This window comes from Podarcis filfolensis (genome assembly GCF_964270895.1).
Source record: "Podarcis filfolensis genome assembly, chromosome: 8".
Classification (NCBI taxonomy): Eukaryota; Metazoa; Chordata; class Lepidosauria; order Squamata; family Lacertidae; genus Podarcis; species Podarcis filfolensis.
Genome location: NC_139611.1, coordinates 74,845,931 through 74,869,078, shown reverse-complemented (window position 1 = coordinate 74,869,078; position 23,148 = coordinate 74,845,931). Strand labels below are relative to the sequence as shown.

Below are 23,148 nucleotides of genomic sequence, written 5' to 3'. Positions count from 1 at the left end.
GGGCCGGCCCTGGTACAGGCCCATAAAAGGCATCCTTGAAGCTCCACCAACTGGGGCCTATATGGAGGAAGGGAAATGGGCCTAGGGTGATTCCACCGGGTGTCTGTTGCAAACCGCCCTAGGATTTTCAGATGAAGGGTAGCATACAAATTTAATAAATAATAATACTAAAAAGACATGGAGGTGCAAGAAGTGCATGAGCGGAAGAGAGCCTCTAAGGTTCTTTTCACATTCAAGTGACAGTACCAATCTTATCACAACAGGCCCCATCATGACCCTTGACCCTATGTGTTACCTAATTTGCACTATATGCTCTATCCATCCATCTATTTCATTTATAGACCACCTTTTTTCTCCAAGGAGCTCAAGATGGCAGATGTGGTTCTCCCCCTCCTCATTTAATCCCCACAACAACCCTGTGAGGTAGGTTAGCCTGAGAGGCAGTGGTTGGCCTAAAGCCATCCAAGTGAGCTTTGTGGCCAAGTGGGGGATTTGAACCCTGGTATCCCACAACCTAGTCCCACATGCTAACCACTACACTGGCTCCATGGTACCACTTTAAACTGTCATGGCTTCCCCCAAAGAATACTGGGGATTCTTGTAGTGCTGAGAGTTGTTAGGAGACCACTATTCTGGTCTGGTGGAACCCTCTGCCTCATGAGACCAGGGCCCTGCAGGATCTGATTTCTTTCCGCAGGGCCTGTATGACAAGAGTTGTTCCGCCTGGCCTTTGGCTTGGAATCAACTTGATCCCCTCCCCCTCTTTCCTTTTTCCTTTCTCCTTCTGTGATGGAACTCCTATTTGGGGACTTCCCTGGCTTTTTTCTTTTTTTTTCAAAAATTTTATTAGTTTTCACAATATTATAAACGAACACACAAGACAAACAAACATAAATTATAGCCTTATTGAAAATTACAGTTATTAACTTTGTTAAGTGACTTCCTCGCTTCCCCTTGGTTGAATTTCATTGCATGTCCTTTTAACGGTTTTCCAAATCCCAATTTTTATGAAATTTAACTTAAACATTAACATCCTTAGATCTTAATGGAATTAAACAAATTAATTCATCACTTAACATAAATAAAATCCTAAGCCCATTAAGTATCTGCAAGCTATTTTCAGTTAGTTTAACTTAACAAATTTAACTAAATAATCATTAAATTTATTCCACTCTTCCTGATACTCCTCCTCCTTCTGGTCGCAGACTCTTCTGGTTAGGTCGGCTAGCTCCAAAAATTCCATCATCTTCATCTGCCATTCTTGTTGGTAATTCTTGGGTTTTCCACTTTTTAGCTAACAAAATACCAGCAGCAGTTGTGGCATACAAAAATACTGGCTTTTTTTCTGGCCCACATAGGACCAGTCTGGATAGTTGGCCTTAGTGAAGATTTGACGTTTTCATCCACAAAAAGTTTTTGATTTCCGTTTCTACTGAAATGAGGCTGCGTTTTAATGTTGTACTTTAATCTTGTTTTTGAGTTGTATTTTAATCAATTGTTTTATACCTGGTGTTAGTCACCCTGAGCCCGGTCTTGGCTGGGGAGAGCGGGGTATAAATAAAATTTATTATTATTATTATTATTATTATTATTATTATTATTATTATTATTAATATTATTATTATTTATTCTGCTTTTACAGTTACAGTTCTCAGAATGGATTAACAGCCAATCTGTCTTCCTAGGGAGCTGTGAGAATTGTAGCTCTGTGAGGGGGATCGGGATCTCCTAGCTCTTGGCACCCTTAACAAACTGCGTTATTTGAGGGGAGCCATGACCGGTTAAAACGGTAGTATGCTGCTTTAAATGTAAAGTGCAAAGTGGGCCTCTTACATCTCCAAGTGTGGGAATAATATTAATACTAATGCTAATACTAATACAGTGGTACCTCAGGTTAAGTACTTAATTCGTTCCGGAGATCCGTACTTAAGCTGAAGCTGTTCTTAACCTGAAGCACCACTTTAGCTAATGGGGCCTCCTGCTGCTGCCGCACCACCAAAGCCCGATTTCTGTTCTCATCCTGAAGCAAAGTTCTTAACCTGAAGCACTATTTCTGGGTGAGCAGAGTCTGTAACCTGAAGCGTATGTAACCTGAGGTACCACTGTAATAGGAACTGCTATGAGAGGGGACATAAGAGGCTGAGATTTCATTGCTGCAAGTGCCAAGCCTGGACAACTTGTAACAAAATGAACTGAAATGAGCTCACCAGCCCTGGAATCCAGCTCAGCAGAGGCTCTCTACAAACCCTCTGCGTTTTGCTGCCTGCTGGGAACTGCTTTTCTAGGCAGCTGGCAAGGATGCAGGAATCACAGAATCGGTGGAGTTGGAAGGGACCCTGAGGATCATCTAGCCTAACCCCCTGTAATGCAGAAACATGCAGCTGTCCCGTACGGGGGTCAAACCTGTGACCTTGGCATTATCATCACCGCGCTCTAACCAACGGAGCTACTTAACTTGTGCAACCCAACTGGTGGGCTGCACTGACTGCGGATTGTGCGTCACAAGCTACGCAGGGTTTAATTATTTGTGGTATCTCTACTCCACCCTTTAGCAAAAAGCGGTGGGCTCTTAAGAGCAGTTTATAAAAATCAGTACAGCAGCAGGACCTCAGGCTTACAATCTGGAAGGAAAGGACAGCTCAAGGTATTGAAGTTACAGCTGAGGTTGGTGCTGGTTCTGGCTGTCTTGCCTTGCTAAAATGCCCTCCCCATACTCAATCAGATCCAGAGCAGCACATGTGGCAATTTCCTGGTGAGGAGGGGAGGGCAGCTCCAGATACACAGTTCTTGTATAAGTGTTTCAAAACCTCAAGTTCATTGGAAACATTAGATTAACATTTGGCAAAGGCCTTTAAAACGAATGCAGCTGACAGCTGCTGCTTATTTCTAGGCTGGTCTCAGTGATCAGGTAATACCTGTCAGGAAATTGTGTGTGTGTGTGTGTGTGTGTTAATAGAGTTACACCATCACCATCTTATTAAAAAAAAAAGTGCTATAAAGTTATTATGATACGCTGGAGGGGGGCCTTTGAAGAATCACAGCTTTCTCTTTACCCTGGCATCCTAGGAATCACTTGGAAAACTACCATATTTTTCGCTCTATAGGACGCACTTTTTCCCCTCCAAAAATGAAGGGGAAATGTGTGTGCGTCCTATAGGGCGAATGCAGGCTTTCGCTGAAGCCTGCAGAGTGAGAGGGGAGACTCCGCCGCCAGCCCCGCAAGCTCCGGGGACAGCGGGGAGGCGCAGCGCGTCTTCCCGCTGTCCCCGGACCTGATCTCAAGGCGGGCGGCGGGGAGAAGAGCGCTATTTCCACTTTACTGCTCGGACCAAATAGCATCTATTTCCACTTTACTGCTCGGACCAAATTCACCCTAAATACGAAGCATAAAGAAAGAAATCAGCAGTTGCCCCCACCTGCTAGATGAAACATTAAGCTCTTGTGCATTAAAAGTGGAAATATCTAACTGATCTGGACAAATTTGGGGGATTGAAACATTATGCGGGAAACAGAGTAAGGAACTGAATTTGACCATGAATACCATTGTTAAAGATATGGAATGGCATTAAATATATGAAATACTGCATTAAAGATATGAAACTGGAAATGATGCAAAAAAGGCATCTTGCCTAACATTTACAACATTGCTCACCATTGTGCTGGCTTGGCTGCAGAGACAGGGGTCATTACTGGTACATCTAGTGAATATTCCCCAAGGGGACACTGTTTTGAGACCAGGTGATGGTGATATCAATAAAATGACCCATCAGCATATCACCAGCACTCCAGAGCTAGCCTTACTGAATCTGTATATGAATAACCACAAAGCGTGTTCTCCTTCATGGAGAGCACGTGTTGTGGTGGGGTCTAGCAGGACACCCTCTTCTTTCACTGCGTGTACCGGATCACCCGCCCACCCTCCCTAATTTAGGGCTTTTGTGTTTGACCTTGCTATGCCTGTCATGGGGCCGTCTGCTTTTGGGGCAGGGGCCTGGTAGGAATTTTGTCCATTTGGCTGATTGGCTGGTGCCATTTGGTTTTTGCCTACTGCGTAGCAAATCGTCACAACTTGTAAGGTTGCGGTTAGGCATTGGTTAAAAAATGGGTTGGTGGAGGGGTAAAGAATTGGCTGTGCCTGCCCCTCCAATGCTACTGCTGCATGGGAATTCCGTTAAAGGAATCCAGGGGCTCGCCATGCTTTCCTCCGAATCCCTGGCGTGGGGCTTGGGCTGCGCAAGTCCCTGGGAGCATGCAGGGAGAGTTCAGGGTCTGGTGCCCAGCTCCATTTTCTCCCCAAATGTTTTCCCTTACTGGCTTTTGCAGGGTTGCGGAAGTCAGTTCTGTCCCTGACCAATGCCTAAGCAACCACTCACATTTTGTATTTTAATAAAGTTGTGGCCAAAATTATGCCAAAAACCTTAAACAAAAATTCTGTGTGAATTGTGATTTATTTGGGGGGTGGCTTGGGGACCTTGACACGCAAAGACCTGGTGGATAAACCCTTAACTGGATTTTTGTTGGCAGCAGCAAGTATGGTTATCTCCAAGACAGCAAGGGAACCTGTATTATCCTGATACGAGTGCGTGTGGTAAACAGCCCCCACAGAGAAATTAACACAAAACCCAGAGCAACACAAGGACAAATTTGCTGGAGAATGGTGAAACTTTATTACATTACAAAGACACCGGAAAATGAAAGACCAGCCCGAAACATTTGCATCATTTTATAGATAGGATAACAGACAAATATTTGCATCTTTCTTCTTGTTGTAATTTGCTAGCCTTGTAAGGGAACGACTAGTATCACATAGGGGAGTTTCCTGGAACAAAGTGATAAGAGTTGATTACTTGTTAATAATTTGTTAAAGCTGTACTGGATGGGACATCAAGTTCCAAGGTGTTGGAAAACAACAATAACGAATATTGAAAAATGGGAGACGGAAGACGAAATGGTTAAATCAACAATGATACAATGGACTACAGACCTGTGACATCATACAGAAATGTGTGCATGGGGAAAGCAGTGGAAAGTAGATATGAAATTTACTGCTTGTTACACCTTAAAAGGTAATTATATGAAAACGGAATGGAAGAAATTAGATTATAATATCATGATAATGATTTAATTGATAGAAGATAGGATGCAGCAGAAGGGGAGAAAAAACAACTCCATGAAAAATGGGGTGGCAAGTGGACAAAAACAAGAGAAGAGACGAAACTGTATTTTGATTGTATGTGCTAAAAACGTTGAAACTCAATAAAACATAATGAGGGAAGAATGTTGAAAAAAGAAAACCCTCCATGCCTACACATTTCTCCTCCCAACTGCCTTGCTAAGAACCCTTTCAGCATCTTCCTCCAAATCATCCACAAATTTTTCCAGCATTCTCAGCGTCGACATAAAAGCAATTCCTCCTGCTGCTGGGGAGCCAAGGAGCAGCAATAGAGGTGAGAACAGAATATGAAAAAACCCGACCTCCACGTTGGTCAGTAACTCGCCTACACGCGAAGGCAATGCTGAAGATGGAGGGGACTTCTTCATCTGGGCTCTAAGTTCCTCCTCAGGTTGCTGAACCAGCCTAGCAAGTTTGGCAAGAGACTCATCATCCACACCAAACTCCTGATAGTAGTTTAACATGGAAGGCAAGAGGAGGGAGGTGTCACAAGCAAAAGGGATGCCTGGCGTTGGGGTTGCGGTGACGCCACACGACACCGTGGCGACCTCCCATGCGTGTTTCTTCAGAATCTCTTTCTTCTTCTGTAGGATACGCGTGGAGATGCTTGGAAGGGCCAAAATAAAAGCCCGTTGTTTGTGGACAGGGAGGTCCTTCTCTAGCGTTTCCTCCAAACGGTGGAAATCGTACTTGTTGAGGTCATATCTGGAAAGGAGGAAAACCCCCTGAGAGGTGAATTTTGCTTCTCTGAGGCTCTGCATACAGTTGTCACGGATTTTGCTCAGGACACCCTCCTCATCATAGAAGGGGGCCTGTTGTCTCCTGGCACTTTCCAAATCCAAGTCGACCTTGGTGCGCACAAAGTAAAACTTTTTCCCCTGCTGCTTAATTGCTTTTGCCAGGAGAATATCATTCTGACCTAAACGGCGGCTGCTGACAATAATGAAGAAGTCATAGCGGTCAAAGTGTACCTGCTGGAGGTACGTATCAGCTGTGAATTGATTTGTGCCAATTCCTGGGAGATCCCATATTGTTACACTGGGAAGTTTAGGGTGCTGGTAAGGGACTACCTCCATTGTGGTCTCACGTACTCCAGTTTGTGCAGCACCTACTTCATGATCGCCAAGTCCTCGAAGGGCATTGACCAGGGCAGATTTCCCAGCACCCGTTACTCCCGAAATGGCGATATCAAGCTTGATCTTATCTGGTGTTTCCAGCAAAATGTTAAGGACATCTGCCATTCTTTTGTTTTCCAGAAACTCAGCCATGGTTGTGGAGGTCTCACCTGAAAGAACATAAGGGAGAGGCATTTCATTTTCATAGAATCACAGGTGCCAAAACAGTGCCATGGAGATGCCTGCCTGGTGTCAACCACACTAAAACAGCAATGCACACAAGTGCAAAAACATTAAGAGAAATCAGCTGCAACCTTCCAACAGCTTGACCTCACCCACAGAGGTGCCCTCCATCACCTCCTGAGACAGACAGAGGCCAACAATACAATACTGGCATCAGATATTGATATGTCATTGAAATAAACAGTGTAGCATTTTCTCTGCAGGACGGAAAAACTGGGCAGTTTCAAGATGCAGTGGTACCTCGGGTTACATACGCTTCAGGTTACATACGCTTCAGGTTACAGACTCCGCTAACCCAGAAATAGTGCTTCAGGTTAAGAACTTTGCTTCAGGATGAGAACAGAAATCGTGCTCCGGCTGTGCGGCAGCAGCAGGAGACCCCATTAACTAAAGTGGTGCTTCAGGTTAAGAACAGTTTCAGGTTAAGTACAGACCTCCGGAACGAATTAAGCACTTAACCCGAGGTACCACTGTAGTCTGTTTAAAAAGATACCAGTTTGTGCAAGGTTTGGAACTGCCAGCATCAACGCCTTTTTAACAGCCCACAACCTTTGGTCCTCAGTGAGACTCTGGAAACCTCGCCAGTAATGCTGGCCTAATCACTCTGGAAACTGCACCACACCAAGCATCAGACCACTGCTCCATCGAGCTTAGTGCTGTCAGCACTGACCGGTAGCGGCTCTCCAGCTTTGCAGAAAGGAAGGCATAACTAGGATGCTGGGGATTAAATCTGATACGGTTTGCGTGCAATGCGTGTGCTTCGCCGCTAAGCTGCGGCCTTTCCCCCCTTTTGCAGATGGTTGGAAGAAGCAGAAATACGGGAGAGGAAGAAGCCAGAATCACGAAAGCAGCAGCAGCAGCCGGAGTGATTTAGCAAGGAGGGAGGCTAAAGCCAGCTGCAGGTGCGCGCGCGTGTTTTGGGGGGGTTTCTAAGTAGGGACCCCGCAAACTTTGGCACGCACTCTTTCTCCCTTGCACTATTTCCCCCTCCCCTGCCCCGCTACAAGCTCCAGGAGGGTGGGTGGCTGTTGCCACAGCTTAAAGGGCTTGGAAGGGGTTTTGAGCTCACCTTCAGTTCCCTGCAAAGCGGCTGGAGTCTTACTCGAGAGTAGGCCTCCGCTTTGGTGCCGTAGCAGCACCGCACAAAACAACCCTGACGCCTGCCTGCAATTCTTCGGGACCCCTTGGAAGTAAAAGTGAAACAAACCTTCAGTCTGCCCACACCCAAACTCAAGTCTCTGTGCCTGGTGCCACCTCGTGGCCCTAATTTTTACGAACACCAGGGGAAGGCTTAAAGGTTACCCAACTAAGTATTAACTGACATGGTGAGAATTTTAGTATAGCTCATTTTTTCTACGTGCTTTAGGTTTCTTCTTTATGACTACTGTTGTAATAAATAATCTTTCATAGAAAATATTGCATTACATTCTTCATTAAATTATCTTTCCGTTGATTTATAATTTTATGGTATTGCTCAAAAAAAGAAAAGGAAAAAAAGCGGTGTTATGAGCCATCATTGCCAAAACCAGATGACACCTGACTGGCTCTCTAAACACTCCTTTTTCTGATTATTTGGCTGTATCTTTTGATAGAATACAGATAACTGAACAAACTTTGTTGCATTACATTCTTCATTAAGTTATCTTTCCATTGATATGTAACTTTATGGTATTACTCCAAAAGAAAGTGGTGTTATGAGCCATCAAACCTCGGAAATGCACTTTTCCCAAAAGGTTTCCACAGTGTTGGCCACTAGTGTGGTTCTCTCTGTCACACACACACATTCTACATACAGTGTAGAATCATAGAATTGTAGAGCTGGAAGGGGTCCCGAGGGTCATCTAGTCCAACCCCCCTCAGGGCAGGAATCTTTTGTGCTACGTGGAACTCGAACCCACCTCCCTAAGATGAAGAGTCTCATGCTCTGCCGACTGAGTTCTCCCAGCTTTAAATGTTTGCTGTGAATGCACCTATGCCTGATTTCCTGACAGAGGAGAACTCCTTGTCCGCTCCTCAGTTGCTGGCTCTGATGGGCAGGTATTTCTGTACTGGTTTCTGCAACGCGCTATGGCCTAGTGCAAGACAACGCAGGGCTCCTGCACCTTAAATAGGGGCACAGGAGAGGGAATTTCGGCTTGTCTGCTGCGATTTCCTCTTCTGCACAACCGTTAAAAGGTGCGTGAAAGCTGTGCCTTTCCCTTTCCTTTATACTTTCTTTGCGCCTGGCTAGTCTACTCGGACAGCCGACTCCAGTGGGTAAGAGATTCTGTAGATTCTGAGACTAGGATCTGCCAGTACAGTGATACCTCAGGTTAAGTACTTAATTCGTTCCGGAGGTCCGTTCTTAACCTGAAACTGTTCTTAACCTGAAGACCACTTTAGTTAATGGGACCTCCTGCTGCTGCCGCGCTGCCAGAGCCCGATTTCTGTTCTTATCCTGAAGCAAAGTTCTTAACCTGAAGCACTATTTCTGGATTAGCGGAGTGTGTAACCTGAAGCGCATGTAACCTGAAGCGTATGTAACCCGAGGTACCACTGTAGATCTTGGGTTGGTTTGAATTTCCTGCTGCAGATTGTTTTTACAACGGAAGCAACAAAGCAGCATGTGGCACGCTGCTGAATAAAAATAGTGAGGGTGAGCAGAAGTGTGTGTCTGTGGTACGGGTGTAAGAAATACCGTAGTTCAGTTCTGGCACTCCGAACAAGTTTATGGGCTGAGAAATTTTAAGGGTATGCCTTTCGCCTCAGGCTCCACTTGCTGGATCTCAGGCTTTGTAGAGATTGGAAGAATCAACTGAAAATGAAAGAAAGCCATTAGGAAAAAGATACTTTGGCAAGCATTTAAATCACAGGTAGGCAAACTAAGGCCCGGGGGCCAGATCCGGCCCAATTGCCTTCTCAATCCGTCCTGCGGACGGTCCAGGAATCAGTGTTTTTACATGAGTAGAATATGTGCTTTTATTTAAAATGCATCTCTGGGTTATTTGTGGGGCATAGGAATTCGTTCATCTCTGGGTTATTTGTGGGGCATAGGAATTCATTCACCCCCCCCCAAAAAAAGATATATATAGTCCAGCCCCCCACAAGGTCTGAGGGACAGTGAACTGTTGAAAAAGTTTGCTGACCCCTGATTTAAATCATGGATAGGCAAACTAAGGCCAGGGGGCCGGATCCAGCCCAACTGCCTTCTAAATCCGGGGGGTATGTTCAGCAGCTTAAAAATGTTCTATATACTGTATAATGAATAGTGTTTTTAGTTGCTTTTAAAAATCACAATATTTTTAATTGCATTGTGCTGTTTGCCATCTTGTAGTATGGCCTGCCTGGGCTCCTTCCGGGGGAAAGGCAGGTTAAAAACCAAACTGATAAATAACAACAGAAGCACTCTTCTTTAAGCATAGAGAATCTTATTAACTGCCCCGAGATCTTCAAATGAAGGGCTTTATATAAAATTAATAAATCACAATAATCCTGAAGGAGCTGCTCCTGTACAGATGCCCAGACAAGGGCTAGGGCCATAGCACTCCTCCCAAGGCAATCTGGGTGGGGTAGTACCTATTTGATATATGTCATGGGACTCTCCACCACCAGATCAACCTCTTGGTGAATCAACCAGCAGGCGGCTTGGTTGATATGCGTTATACGCAATGCCTAAGTCAAAGCTCCTTACATCTTTAATCAATGAAGTTGTGGCGTAATTTGAACCAAAAATAATGTCATGAGTGGTCTGATACACAGTGCAGGATGGTTGGCTCAGTACCTGTGAATGCAATTAATATCTTAGCCCATTCTTGCTGCATGCAGTTTGACGCTTCTTAAAATGTTGGTAACTTGACTTTGGCCCAATTTTGAGTTTCGACCTCTGAGCACTTTGATTGGCAGGTCTGCAGAAACAGCAGGGAAGGACCGTGGCTCAGCAACAGAGCTCCATGCAGAACAAACCGGGCTCATTCCCAGCGTCCCAGCTCATTCCCTCCCGCTGCCACCGCACCACTGCCGCACGATTTCTGTTCTCATCCTGAAGCAAAATTCTTAACCCGAGGTACTATTTCTGGGTTAGTGGAGTCTGTAACCTGAAGCGTCTGTAACCCGAGGTACCACTGTATAGGGCTGGCAGAGAACTCTTTCTGAAACCTGGAGAGACATTGCCCATTAAACAGTACTGAATTAGATTGTTTGACTCCGTAGAAGGCAGAGTCCTATGTTCTTAGGCAGACAAAGATAGGATCTCAGTTTTTTCAACTTTTATTAACTTTCACTCAATACAACAGAGAAGAAGGCAAATACCCTTGAAAGGCCGAAGTGAAAACAAGAGGCAAAGGGGGAAGAGAGGAGTATTTCTTCATTGCTGAGATGCTGCAAAAGAGACATTATAAGAGAAGTTTCATCAGCAGGAGAACCAGGAGGGGATATGCTAATGAGGAAGCAGCCCTGCTGGCTTGAGAGACCTTGGCCTGGGAACAGGTCACATTTCTCATATTAGGAAAGGCAGAAAGCGGTCTGTTCATTGATTGTAGTGTCTGGCAGCCAGATTCAGAAATGCAGCCCTTCATGGTGCTATTTACGACGTTTGTGTCTGCAAGGGAAATCAAAGGCGAGTGGTCAGGGGAGTCAGGAACTAGCGCTCACACAAAAAAACCCATCTGCTCAGTTTAAAAAAATACCTATCCACGGTAGGACACATATATTTTATCCATCATGGCTGACCTTAAGCTGATATACCAAATTAGAACAAAGGAGCAAAAGAGGTTAAGGTATTATGATATTGTTATGTAAATGTATGAGCAGGAATTGATAATTAGTATTATACAGTGGTACCTCTGGTTAAGAACTTACGGTAATTCGTTCCGGAAGTCCGTTCTTAACCTGAAACTGTTCTTAGCCTGAGGTACCACTTTAGCTAATGGGGCCTCCCGCTGCCGCCGTGCAATTTCTGTTCTCATCCTGAAGCAAAGTTCTTAATGCGAGGTACTACTTCCGGGTTAGCGGAGTCTGTAACCTGAAGCGTTTGTAACCCAAGGTACCACTGTAATTAACAATAATAATAAATTGAATTCCAGGGATGAAATGTGAATCAGAGATAAATATGTAATATCAAGCAGCAATGGGAGAAAGTAGGGACACATTGAGGACAAATAATAATAATAATAATAATATTTTTTTATTTATACCCCGCCCTCCCCAGCCAAGGCCGGGCTCAGAGCGGCTTACAAGCAATAATAAAAACAAGATGAATGATTACAACTTAAAAGCAAAAATAAAATACAACATTAAAATAATGGAACATTAAAATATTAAAATGTAGCCTCATCGCAGGAGGAGAAGGAAAAGAAAAAAGAGAGGGAGGGAGGGAATCAAATTGGCTCCAAGCCAAAGGCCAGGTGGAACAACTCTGTCTTACAGGCCCTGCGGAAAGAAATCAGATCCTGCAGGGCCCTGGTCTCATGAGGCAGAGCGTTCCACCAGGCCGGAGCCAGAGTTAAAAAGGCCCTGGCTCTGGTTGAGGCCAATCTAACTTCCTTAGGGCTTGGGACCACTAGGGTGTTGTTATTTATGGACCTTGAGGCTCTCCGTGGGGCATACCAGGAGAGGCGGTCCCGTAGGTACGAGGGTCCTAGGCCGTGAAGGGCTTTAAAGGTCAAAAGCAGCACCTTAAATCTGACCCTGTACTCCACCGGGAGCCAGTGCAGCTTGAAAAGCACTGGGTGAATATGCTCCCATGGCAGAGACCCCGTGAGGAGCCTCGCTGCAGCATTCTGTACCCGCTGGAGTTTCTGGGACAGCTTCAAGGGCAGCCCTGCGTAGAGCAAATTACAGTAGTCAAGCCTGGAGATGACCGTCGCATGGATCACTGTGGCCAGGTTGGGGCGGGAAAGGTAAGGGATCAACTGCTTGATGCGGCGAAGGTGGAAAAATGTCACCTTGGCTGTTGCTGTAACTTGCGCCTCCATGGAAAGGGAGGCATCAAGGATTACACCTAAACTCTTAACGAAAGGCAATGGCACTAATTGGGCCCCCGCAAGAGAAGGGAGTTGGTCCCTCATCCCCATGCCATCCCGACCTAGCCATAGGACCTCTGTCTTTGAAGGATTTAGTTTCAATCGGCTCCCACGAAACCATCCAGCCACAGCTTCCAAGCATCTGGTCAGTGTGTTCGGGGCTGAGTCGGTGTGGCCATCCATCAGCAGATAGAGCTGAGTGTCATCAGCATATTGGTGACAGCCCAGCCCAAAGCTCCGGATAATCTGGGCAAGGGGGCGCATAAAGATGTTAAAAAGCATCGGGGAGAGAATTGCGCCCTGCGGCACTCCACACACCAAGGGGTGGCGCGACGACATTTCCCTCCCTAGTGCCACCCTCTGTCCCCGACCAGAGATAAAAGAGCACAGCAAGTTACGGGCTATGCCCTGTATCCCCACGTCTGCGAGGCGGTGGTCCAGAAGATCATGATCGACCATGTCGAAGGCTGCTGACAAATCTAAAAGGATCAGCAGTCCTGACCCGCCTCGATCCAGTTGTCTACGGAGGTCATCTGTTAGGGCAACCAGAGCCGTCTCCGTCCCAAAACCAGGACGGAAACCGGACTGAAATGGATCTAATGCCGATGTTTCCTCCAGAAACCTACCAAGCTGTTCAGCAACCGCTCTCTCAATTACCTTACCCAGGTATGGAAGATTTGAAACTGGGCAGTAATTGGATAGGTCTAAGGGATCTAATGAAGTTTTCTTTAAGAGTGGACACACCACTGCTTCCTTCAGTTCCCCTGGGAATGTCCCCGTGTCAAGGGACAAATTGATAATTTCAACCAGGGCGGTCTGCACAACATCTGGACACTCCCTAATCAGCCAAGACGGGCACGGATCAAGGAGGCAGGTGGTGGGTCTACCAACTTGGAGGAATCTATCCACATCAGTAGGGAGTATCCGATTGAAATGGTCCAACACTGGACCTGAAGTCAGTCGAGGGGCCTCCAGTTCAGTCACTGTATCTAAATTGGCAGGGAGGTCACGGCGGAGCAACAGGACTTTCTCCGCAAAAAAGCTCGCGAATGCCTCACAGCTGTGGGTCGAATTTGTGCTTAAATTTGGTTGTCCTCCTAAGGACGTTATTGACCTAATTATTCTAAAAAGTTGTGCCGGGCGAGAGCTAGCGGATGCAATGGAAGCTGCAAAGTAAGATTTCTTAGCAGCTTTCATAGCCATCTCATAGGCTTTCATAAGCGTCCTATAAGATGTTCTTGAGGCTCCGTCACGAGTCCGTCGCCATACTCGCTCTAGCCGTCTGAGATCCCGCTTCATTTTCCGGAGCTCCTCAGTAAACCAAGGTGCCCGGTTTCGACGGGGTTGCAGAGGGCGCTTAGGCGCGATCTCATCAATGGCTGCCAAGAGCCAGTTATTCCAGTCCTCAACAAGGTCATCTAATGAGTCGCCAGGAGGAGCAGGGTTCCGCAAGGCTTGTCGGAATCTATCAGGATCCATCAGTTTTCGCGGACGAGCCCAAATAGGTTCACCACCCGAGCCAAGAAGTCAACTTTTGGGGAGAAATTATATTAAATTTGGTATAATTTGGCATTGATTTGTTGAAATTTTGGAAAACTAATAAATATGTATTTGGCAAACAAAAATACAAAAAAGGGAACATCAGATGAAAAGGTCAACTGCAAATAGCCCAAGGATAGCAAAGAGGAGGTTTCAAGGAAATACCCAATTTGTCAGACCATCTAGGCTCTTGCCATGGTTACCATGGTACAGTCTGTTTGCATCGGAACAGGTTCCCCTGACAATACAGAGCAAGACTGAAAGAGCCCAACCAACTGTTCTGCTTTCTAACCAAAATGGTTGCTGTGACTGGACTCGAAAGTTACCTGCCTTGAGCTACTAGACCGGAGGGGGCAGGGGGACCTCTGCCCCACTGGCCAATTTTGGCCTCCCAGGCACATGAGGGCATTTCCCTCAAGCCACACCCACCTGCCAAGACATCACTCATGACATCAGTTGATGGGCAGAAGGGTGGGGCTCAATTCTGCACCTGCTGCGGGTGCCTCCAAGCTGGTGTTTATTGTGGGTGTATTTTGCAACATGTTGTTGGCACACTAATAGGAAGTGGTGGGTTTCCAGTGCTACCACATTATTCCTGTCCGGAGGGGATTTAGCCCCCAACGAAAGCAGGACAAAATTAAATATTTGTGGTAGGAAAAGTTATGAGATTTCAGCAGGATATGCACTGGTTCGAAATGAAGCAGTGACTGTCCCAGAACCTTTGCAGCAGCAGTCTTGAAAGGGAGAATCGTGTGTCATCACCCTGATAGCATCCTGAGTACAAATCATCATGAACACACAATCAAAAGATGACTGGATAAATCATTCTAGCTCATTATTGTCCGCTACTCTGACTGGCAGTGGCCCTCCAGAGTCTCGGGGAAGATCTTTTCTATCTATGGCCTTTAACTGGAGGTGCCAATGATTCAGCTTGGGGGTTTTTTGCAAGGAAAGTATGCTAGAAGCAACATTAACTACATCCATGCATTTAAGGTGCACATTTTTCTTTGGTAAATAGCAGCCACAAGAAATTCTGAGGGGACAAGGGGATGAAGAGGGCAGGGTTGGGGGAAAATTAACTCTTTCTCTCCCTGCCTCAGTCTCCACAAAAGTCACCTCTCTGAAGATGCTGTTTGCATCTCAGGAAAAGCTAGCCCTGAGCTACAATTCTTTCCCACCAATACTGAAAATCAATCCACATCCCACAGGAAGAAGAAAAACTGAAATGGACTGCAGCATCGGAAATCACAATTAGCAATACCTGTAACCGTGATAAAACCTATGCAGAAAGCATTCTCTCCAGTACAATAGACATATTCCTCAGGGCATACATCATTTTTAGAATAGCAGGATGGGCAAAACTTTCCATTGACATCGGGGGGCATTCTTGGCACTGAAACGTAAGAGGAATCAATTGAATTAAGGAAAGACAGTGTGGTGCAGATTAGTTTAGACAAAGTATTCCTAGTCCTTACCTCCCACCTATCATCCCCTGCTCCCAGCAGTGCAGATGCAGAAGCTTCCTAACCCTTTTTGATGTATGCTGTGTCTGTCTAGACAGAGTACAAAGTGATTACTTCTTTCCTCATGGTATTGGGCTAAAATGACTAATAATAATATTAATAATAATAATAATAATAATAATTTATATCCCGCCCATCTGGCTGGGTTTCCCCAGCCACTCCAGGCGACTCCCAATAGAATATTAAAAACACGATAAAACATCAAACATTAAAAAGTTCCCTAAAGAGAGCTGCCTTCAGATGTCTTCTAAAAGGCAGATAGTTGTTTATTTCCTTGACATCTGGTGGGAGGGCATTCCACAGGGCAGGTGCCACTACCAAGAAGGCCCTCTGCCTAGTTCCCTGTAGCTTCACTTCTCACAGTGAGGGAACTGCCAGAAGGTCCACAGAGCTGGACCTCAGTGTCCAGGCTGAACGATGCGGGTGGAGACGCTCCTTCAGGTATACTGGGCCAAGGCCATTTAGAGCTTTAAAGATCAGCACCAACACTTTGAATTGTGCTTGGAAACATACTGGGAGCCAATGTAGGTCTTTCAGGAATGGTGTTATATGGTCCCGGCGGCCACTCCCAGTCACCAGTCTAGCTGCCGCATTCTGGATTAACTGTAGTTTCCGGGTCATCTTCAAAGGTAGCCCCACGTAGAGCACATTGCAGTAGTCCAAGCAGGACATAACTAGAGCATGCACCACTCTGGCGAGACAGTCTGCGGGCAGGTAGGGTCTCAGCCGGTGTACCAGATGGAGCTGGGAGACAGCTGCCCTGGACACAGAATTCACCTGCGCCTCCATGGACAGCTGTGAGTCCAAATTGACTCCCAGGCTGTGGACCTTGTCCTTCAGGGGCACAGTTACCCCATTCAAGACCAGGGAGATCTCCACACCTGCCCTGCTGAATTCCTTCATGTGCCTGAAGGGCACATCCATTGATCTCCACACATCCATCGTTCTCCACACATCCATCTTTTGCCAGTTATGCTCCTTGTCAGACTTCTGGTCTGGGCAGAATGCCGGAAGAATGACCTGAGCTCTACGGAAAGGTTTGCTTTAGGAACAAACATACCTAGGATCCGTTTACAGCAAAGTTCTCTCAGGGCAGGAAACAGAAGGTTGCATATGCTACTAGTCCACTGAGATCCAATGGGGAAGCCCCAGGGGTAGTTTTCCAGGGAGCAAAGGAAGCTTCCAGGCTGAGCCTGATGCCTGGGAAACTGATCCTGCCCACTCGCTCAACTGCAAATTGCGAGGGGGCATGGGGGCAGACCTCCAGGAGTGGGCTCAGCCCACCCCTCTAGTATATGCGGCACTGCCCCATCCTGCTCTGCCACCCGCTACCGAGCACAGGCAAATGACCAATTGAAACGTGCCCAGTTGGCCCACAACTGCACAAACACGCATGGTGCCAAACCCATACTTTAAAAATGGCAAAAACCTCCTTAAAAGAGCCCAGGAAGGGCAAAAGGCACAAAAACAGAGCCTAGCAACCCAACAAGCCTTTGCAAGTGCAATCCGAGGAACCCTTGACCGACCATTGAGGCTTGTGGAGAGTTGGAGGTGTGGAGGGAGTGAATGTCGTGGAGTTTGGCATTGGTAAGTGCTGTTGGTTTTAAAGGGTTTCCAGAGGTTTTAAGGTTGTTTGGAGGCTTTTCCAATGGTGTTTCAAATATACTCGATTTCACATAAATGCTCGGAGCCTCGGAACATAACCCCTGTGCAAATTGGGAGTTGCCCGTAAAATAATACCTACATTCAGGGGAATCTGGCGAACAATTCTCCTTCGAGCAGCAGACAGTGCTTTCCCTGATGTGTTTATCCTGTCCAAGATTGATCTCGAACCATATTTTGCAGAGGTCAGGGGAAAGGCAGCCCTTCACTACTTTTGTAACTGTGGTGTTATCTGCAGAAAACAAGAAAGGAGGGTATATTTAGAAGGCGTAAGGGGATGCCTGCAGAATCCTCATGGGTTATGCGTCAAATGGGCATGCACGACAGGCGATGAAGATGCACAAAGCATACACAAGCTAACCTTTTTCACTTCAAGGGCGGCAAGAACTGGGCAGAAAGTGAAAACCAGACTGAGGTAAAGAACAAAATTGGGCGGGGTAAATCCCAGAGCCCCAAAGGAGATTAAGTGTGAGAATCTCACCCTTCCTTAGTATGCAGTATGCTATTCAATAAGGCTTGAAATATTGAGTCTCCACCCCAATACGCATTTATAGACAGGAAAATGGAGGCACAATGAGTTATATAATGAGAAGAGACACTATTCCTCTTGGGCAGTAGAGGCCCAGCCAATACACCCTGAGCTAAGGATTGGGCTGTCTTTCTGAGAACGAGGGTAAAACCCAACATATGGCTTTGAAGGCCATGACCCTACTTGCTTTCTCCACACCTCACACACAAGGATGAGACAGTTGCTCAGTAGCAGGGCTAATGTCCTGCACACAGAAGGCAAGAGATTCTCTCTCTCATTCGAGGATGTGAGCAGCCCTCCAGGTTGGGAAGGACCAATGTTGCCAGTGGATTCATGAGTTTTGCACAAAACTGCAGTCTATTCACTCCTACGGTCCACCTTTTGGGCGTTCTGCCAAAGTAATGTAACACACATCATCAGCAGAAGGGCAAGGTTCCTTTCTGCCAGTGCAGAATGTTTGTCCACGGCAAACTACACAGTCCAAGGAGGCACCTGGAGAAAGGGAAGAGAAGACAATTGCATGAATGATACAGGGTGGGTAGAATTCAAAGCTGTCAACCAGAGTAGAGGGTTGATATGGCTGCCCCTCTACTTTTGTTTTTGTATTTATTTTTAAACCACTCAGAACTCTTTCTGGCATCCTTTTTACTGCATATTCTAGATGACTTGTACTCAACAGTGATACTAGGGCAGTCATACACATTTCAGTGCTGTTTAAGCCTGCAAACGTTTTTGGGCGGTCACATTGCATCATTTCCAATCAGGGTATTCCCCCCCCAAAAAAATTTCTGCTCCACACAACAATAATGCAATAGCATTGGGGAAGCTCTCCAGAACAAACTAAAGCAGAGCATATCCACCAGTAATACACTGCTATTGTATTAATGACATTATTGCAGAATATACCCACAACAAAACAGGGTCTCCAAAACCTTGTGGCTATAAGCAAGGCTCTGTGCGCTTCATATACTCCTTATTTATTTTTAAAATGAACCTGTATGCCAGATAAAGGAGCAAATTTACATTAAGTACATTTTTGCCCTCCTGTGTTTCTGTGGAATCAGAGCACGCACACAGACCCTGCTCATGCATTGCTCTTGTATACAGCAGTTAGGTTCGTAGATAGCAGATAGGATTGGGACCGTACTTTTAGCCTTGCCCATGACATTGCATCTTACCATAAGCATGTGTTGGGTGTCTGCCAGGTGTACCCAGGCACCCCCTAATGTTTTAAAAAACCAGTGACCAGGAGAAGCAGACAGAGAGAGGCACAGGCAGAATAAAAAGGCTAGAATGGATCTGCAGCTTCTGTCTGCATCTCTCTCTGGAAGTGGCAATGGGGTGATTGGCTCCAGCGGTGGCAGTAAAGGAGGAGGAGGACCTGGGTTTTTTTAGTTTTTTAAGTTTGGCGCTTTTTTTTTGCTATTTATTTTGCGTTTCTGTTTTTTAGGCTTTTTTGAAAATGCCGATTAATTTTCCAGAGGATGAAAAAAATAATCTCAAACTCATGCAGAAATATGGAGAACTAAATTTAAATTGGAAAAATGATGAGCTGAGAGAGAAAAAATGAAGTTGACAGATTCAGCCATCCCTACTGGATAGTCATGTAAATAAATAGACACCGAGTCATACCAGCTTGGATGTAATTCAGTGTTTTGCAGTCGATGGCCCGGGATCATGAGAGTTGCAGTCCAGGGCCTCTAGGCTGAAGAACACAGATTTCCTAATGAAATAAATCTCCCACTCTGATACCAGCTGCCCCTTACCTGTAGTTAGCAGAGAGAAGAAAATTCCTAGAAGAGCCTGCATGGCGATGGTTCAAAAGCTCCTTCAATGAAGCAAATGTTGTGACTCAAAGTATCTGCCAAAACATTCACGGCAGCAAGATAAATAAAAATATAAGACTTGTTGCCCAGCAGGAAATTCATTACCACAAGCTGAAAACATGAATTCCAGGTAGAGGTGACCTATCCTTTGCCCAAAGAGTCATGTTGGCAATTGAGCAAGCAGCTGAGGTCTGGTTTTTGCAAACTCTCTGTCTTCCTGAAGACACAGTCCAGCTGCACAGTGGTACCTTGGTACTCAAATGCCTTGGTACACAAATGCCGAAAACCCGGAAGTAAGTGTTCCGGTTTTCGAATGTTTTTCGGAAGCCAAACGTCCGATGCAGCTGTCGGCTATTGTTTCCAGGGCACCTTCACCAATCAGAAGCTGCGCCTTGGTTTTGGAACATTTCAGGAGTCAAACTGACTTCTGAAATGATTAAGTTCGGGACTCCCCCCCCCCTTTTTTTTTGCTATTTATTTTGCGTTTTTGTTTTTGAGGCTTTTTCAATTAATTTGTTTTAGTGACTGTGTGGAACCCAGTTCAGCTCCTGATTGATTGATTGATTGATTGTGTGACTGCGGAAATGGATAAAAGCCCCCCACCCCATCCAAACAATGACTATCATTTAATTTTAATCATCTACAATACTGTCTTATTTATTTTATAGTACAGTACACTGATTGTTGCTTTCATTTTATGGATCAGTGGTCTCGTTAGATAGTAAAATTCATGTTAAATTGCTGTTCTAGGGGTTGCTTTTAAAAGTCTGGAATGGATTAATCCGTTCTGCATTACTTTCTATGGGAAAGCACACCTTGGTTTTGGAACGCTTTGGTTTTGAAACGGATTAAGTTTGAGAACCAAGGTACTACTGTACTCCTAAACAAGAGGCTTCTTTCTGCTGTGCAAAGAATCCTAATATGCTTCTCAAATGCTCATCTCATGCTCCCAAAATATCTGAAACAAATTACAGGAAACTCCCCAGCCATGTTGGAGGATTAGTAGAGCCTACAAAAATTTGGAGCTGGCACTGCACCCAGTCAGGCTTTTGATTCTCCTTGGCAGGAGACACTCACCCCTCACAGTCATCTGTTGCAGAGGGGTATCAGGCACTGGCCTCTGTCTACCCCACTGAAGGAGCAAATAAATTTGGATTTGAACCTGGGACCCTCTGCACGCAAAGCAGATGCTTTGCCACTGAGCTGCAAATTTACCACAAGAGACGGGCAGGATCAGACCAAACCTAGCCCAACCAATTATGTCATCTGGTTATTATGAGAGCAACTGTTTAAGAACTGGTGCATGCATTTGATTCCACACACACACCCTTCCCTCTCTACCTCTTTTCCCTCATGTAACACATTTTTTAAGACTGTAAAAGTCTGTCTTGTTTTTAATTGATTGCACGTGAGCCACTCTGGGAGCCTTTTTGGCATAAGGGCAAGGTACGAATGCTCCAAATAAATAAATAAAGTAAGCCAAAAAGGAGGTAGCTGGGGTTATTGGTTTGTTTTGGTTCTTACTTTTATTATGCATTTGGGGGGTTTTTATTGTATTTTTTTTGTTGCAAATCACCCTGAGATCTATGGATGGACAGTTAATAATAATAATAATAATAATAATAATAATAATAATAATAATCAGTGCTTTTTTCTGGGGGTACGCAAGGGTATGCATACCCCTAAACATTTTGTAAATCTTTGTACTTTTGTTCATGTACTGTATTTATTTTCCCCCGATTTGAACTATAAAATTGTGATTTTCTTGAGTCAAAATGAGAGTACCCCTAAGCATTTTTTAAAGGGAAAAAAAGCACTGATAATAACAACAACAACAACAACAACAACAACAACAACAACAACAACAACAACAACAACATAATAATAATAATAATAATAATAATAATAATAATAACAACAACAACAATCCAACAACAATCCACTGTGGCCCAAACAGATGCCAACAGATTTACACAACCAGGAGATGATAGATAGATAGATAGATAGATAGATAGATAGATAGATAGATAGATATGATATAAACATCCATGAGCCACTTTCTGTTCCATTTCTGTTCCACCCAGAGAACCTCTCAACCACCGTTCCTAGTGACCAGCGATACCTTCGCCTCTGCCAATTAATATTTATCCTCTTAAAACTGCCAAGCTGGTGGCTATAGGCAAACACCAAGATACATAACACGGAAGGCAGGGGGGAGGAGAATACGGCCAGATCCTTCCTTGTAAAGCCACAGCCCCACACAAGCTAATCCGCAGCCCATTAAAATCCAAATTGTTAGGCAACCCTGCATTAAATTCCAAATTGTTAGGCAATCCTACAGCAGGCCTTTGCCCCGCTGGAGTCAGATGAGATATCTCTTATTTCAAGGCCGAGGGAGCTTAGGGGCTTGGTTAACCCCGTTTGGGTGGGTGGGGGAATAAGTCATTTATTATTATTATTATTATTATTATTATTATTATCATCATCATCATCATCATCATCATCAGGAAACTGGCAGGCCTTGGATTCATTAATTGTTTTGTTTTGTAAGGTGCATACCTACCGCCTGGGGGAAAAAATAAAAATAAAAACCTTCAAAGCGGATCAGAGCAGGAATGCAGGCTGAGGCCTAGTCCTATCCAGGCTAAGAGCCTTTGCCACCGCCACCCAGCCCTCTCCCCACCCCGGCTTCTTCTTCTCCCTACAAAATTGGGGAAGGGGCCTCTTCTTTTTGCGTAACAAACCTCTCTAAACAGACTCCCAGCCGCCAAGCGTCTCCGTTTTTGGACCCACCGTAAATGCAAAGCGCTACAGAACCGCTATGGAACTGTCATGGCTCCCCACCCACCCCGGCCTAAGGATCCTAGGAACCAGTGCCGGATTTACGTATAAGATAAACAAGCTATAGCTTAGGGCCCCACTCTCTTGGGGAGGGCAAAAAAAATAAAGGAGGGTAAAAACTGGATGTACGTTTCCAAAATATAAGATAAAAAAACAAATAAAACCTACATACAGCAACAGTCTTTTGTGTTGTGTAGGCTCCTATGATGTAAGTCATGGGCCCCGCCTGCTAGCCTGCTCCCTAAAATATCACTGGTTTGCTCATTTCTATATAAATTACTTTGATAAATTGCATATTTTGTTATGTGCAAATGGCTTTAGATACCTATTAGGTCCATAAATTACCATGTAGCATATATTCAGCACAAAAAAACAGTGATAATTTGTTGTTGACAAAGGAAAGCTGGACCTATAAATGGCCCCATTACCTTCAGTAGTTTAGGGCCTCATCAAACCTAAACCTGGCCCCGCTGGGAACTATAGTTTATTATTTATTATTTATATTTTATTTATGCTTTTCAGGTTTATACATTTCACAAATTTAACAGTCTTTTTAACATTTCAAAACTTGACTTCCTTCCCCCTCTTTCTGCGGCTCCTTAAATTTATTTTTAATATCTTTTGCATATCCAAGTTAACTTAATTTGCTCATTTATTCATCCGCTTTGAATATATACTTCTATGAAACTGCAGGTTAT

General features: G+C 45.0%; 2 protein-coding genes and 1 long non-coding RNA gene across 9 annotated transcripts in view; 1 reads left to right on the top strand and 2 right to left on the bottom strand.

Annotated features, from left to right (window-relative positions):
- The window catches only part of LOC310769194, a 122,198-nt gene that overhangs the window by 69,924 nt on the left and 29,126 nt on the right, over nucleotides 1–23,148 (top strand). The gene's annotated exons all lie outside the window — the stretch shown is intronic.
- LOC310768837 (interferon-inducible GTPase 5-like) lies at nucleotides 4,644–7,842 on the bottom strand. The gene is made up of 2 exons (XM_083627685.1): nucleotides 7,601–7,842; nucleotides 4,644–6,458 (listed from the first exon to the last, which is right to left on the bottom strand). The coding sequence occupies exon 2, from the start codon at nucleotides 6,439–6,441 to the stop codon at nucleotides 5,305–5,307; it is 1,137 nt and encodes a 378-aa protein (XP_083483811.1). The 5' UTR covers nucleotides 6,442–6,458; nucleotides 7,601–7,842; the 3' UTR covers nucleotides 4,644–5,304.
- Nucleotides 10,761–22,643, bottom strand: LOC310769026 (phospholipase A2 inhibitor CNF-like). 7 transcript variants are annotated; one of them, XM_083628071.1, is made up of 6 exons: nucleotides 22,623–22,643; nucleotides 19,550–19,644; nucleotides 18,162–18,275; nucleotides 17,337–17,486; nucleotides 15,331–15,462; nucleotides 10,761–11,107 (listed from the first exon to the last, which is right to left on the bottom strand). In XM_083628071.1, exons 2-6 carry the CDS (start codon nucleotides 19,590–19,592, stop codon nucleotides 10,902–10,904), a joined length of 645 nt encoding a protein of 214 aa, XP_083484197.1. In that variant the 5' UTR covers nucleotides 19,593–19,644; nucleotides 22,623–22,643; the 3' UTR covers nucleotides 10,761–10,901. The 7 variants fall into 7 exon arrangements, with proteins under 7 accessions (XP_083484197.1, XP_083484198.1, XP_083484195.1 ...); XM_083628072.1 differs by having other exon boundaries at nucleotides 19,550–19,647; nucleotides 22,623–22,639; XM_083628069.1 differs by lacking the exon at nucleotides 22,623–22,643 and adding an exon at nucleotides 22,403–22,523.

Bases quoted from the DNA above. Each gene is read 5' to 3' on its own strand.
- LOC310768837 (XM_083627685.1), bottom strand. From the start codon at position 6,441: ATGGCTGAGTTTCTGGAAAACAAAAGAATGGCAGATGTCCTTAACATT.
- LOC310769026 (XM_083628071.1), bottom strand. From the start codon at position 19,592: ATGCAGGCTCTTCTAGGAATTTTCTTCTCTCTGCTAACTACAG. The intron at 18,276-19,549 runs GTAAGGGGCAGC...CCCTTTCTCCAG, and splicing joins CTTCTCTCTGCTAACTACAG to GTGCCTCCTTGGACTGTGTA. The intron at 17,487-18,161 runs GTGGACCGTAGG...TGTTTTCTGCAG, and splicing joins TTTGGCAGAACGCCCAAAAG to ATAACACCACAGTTACAAAA.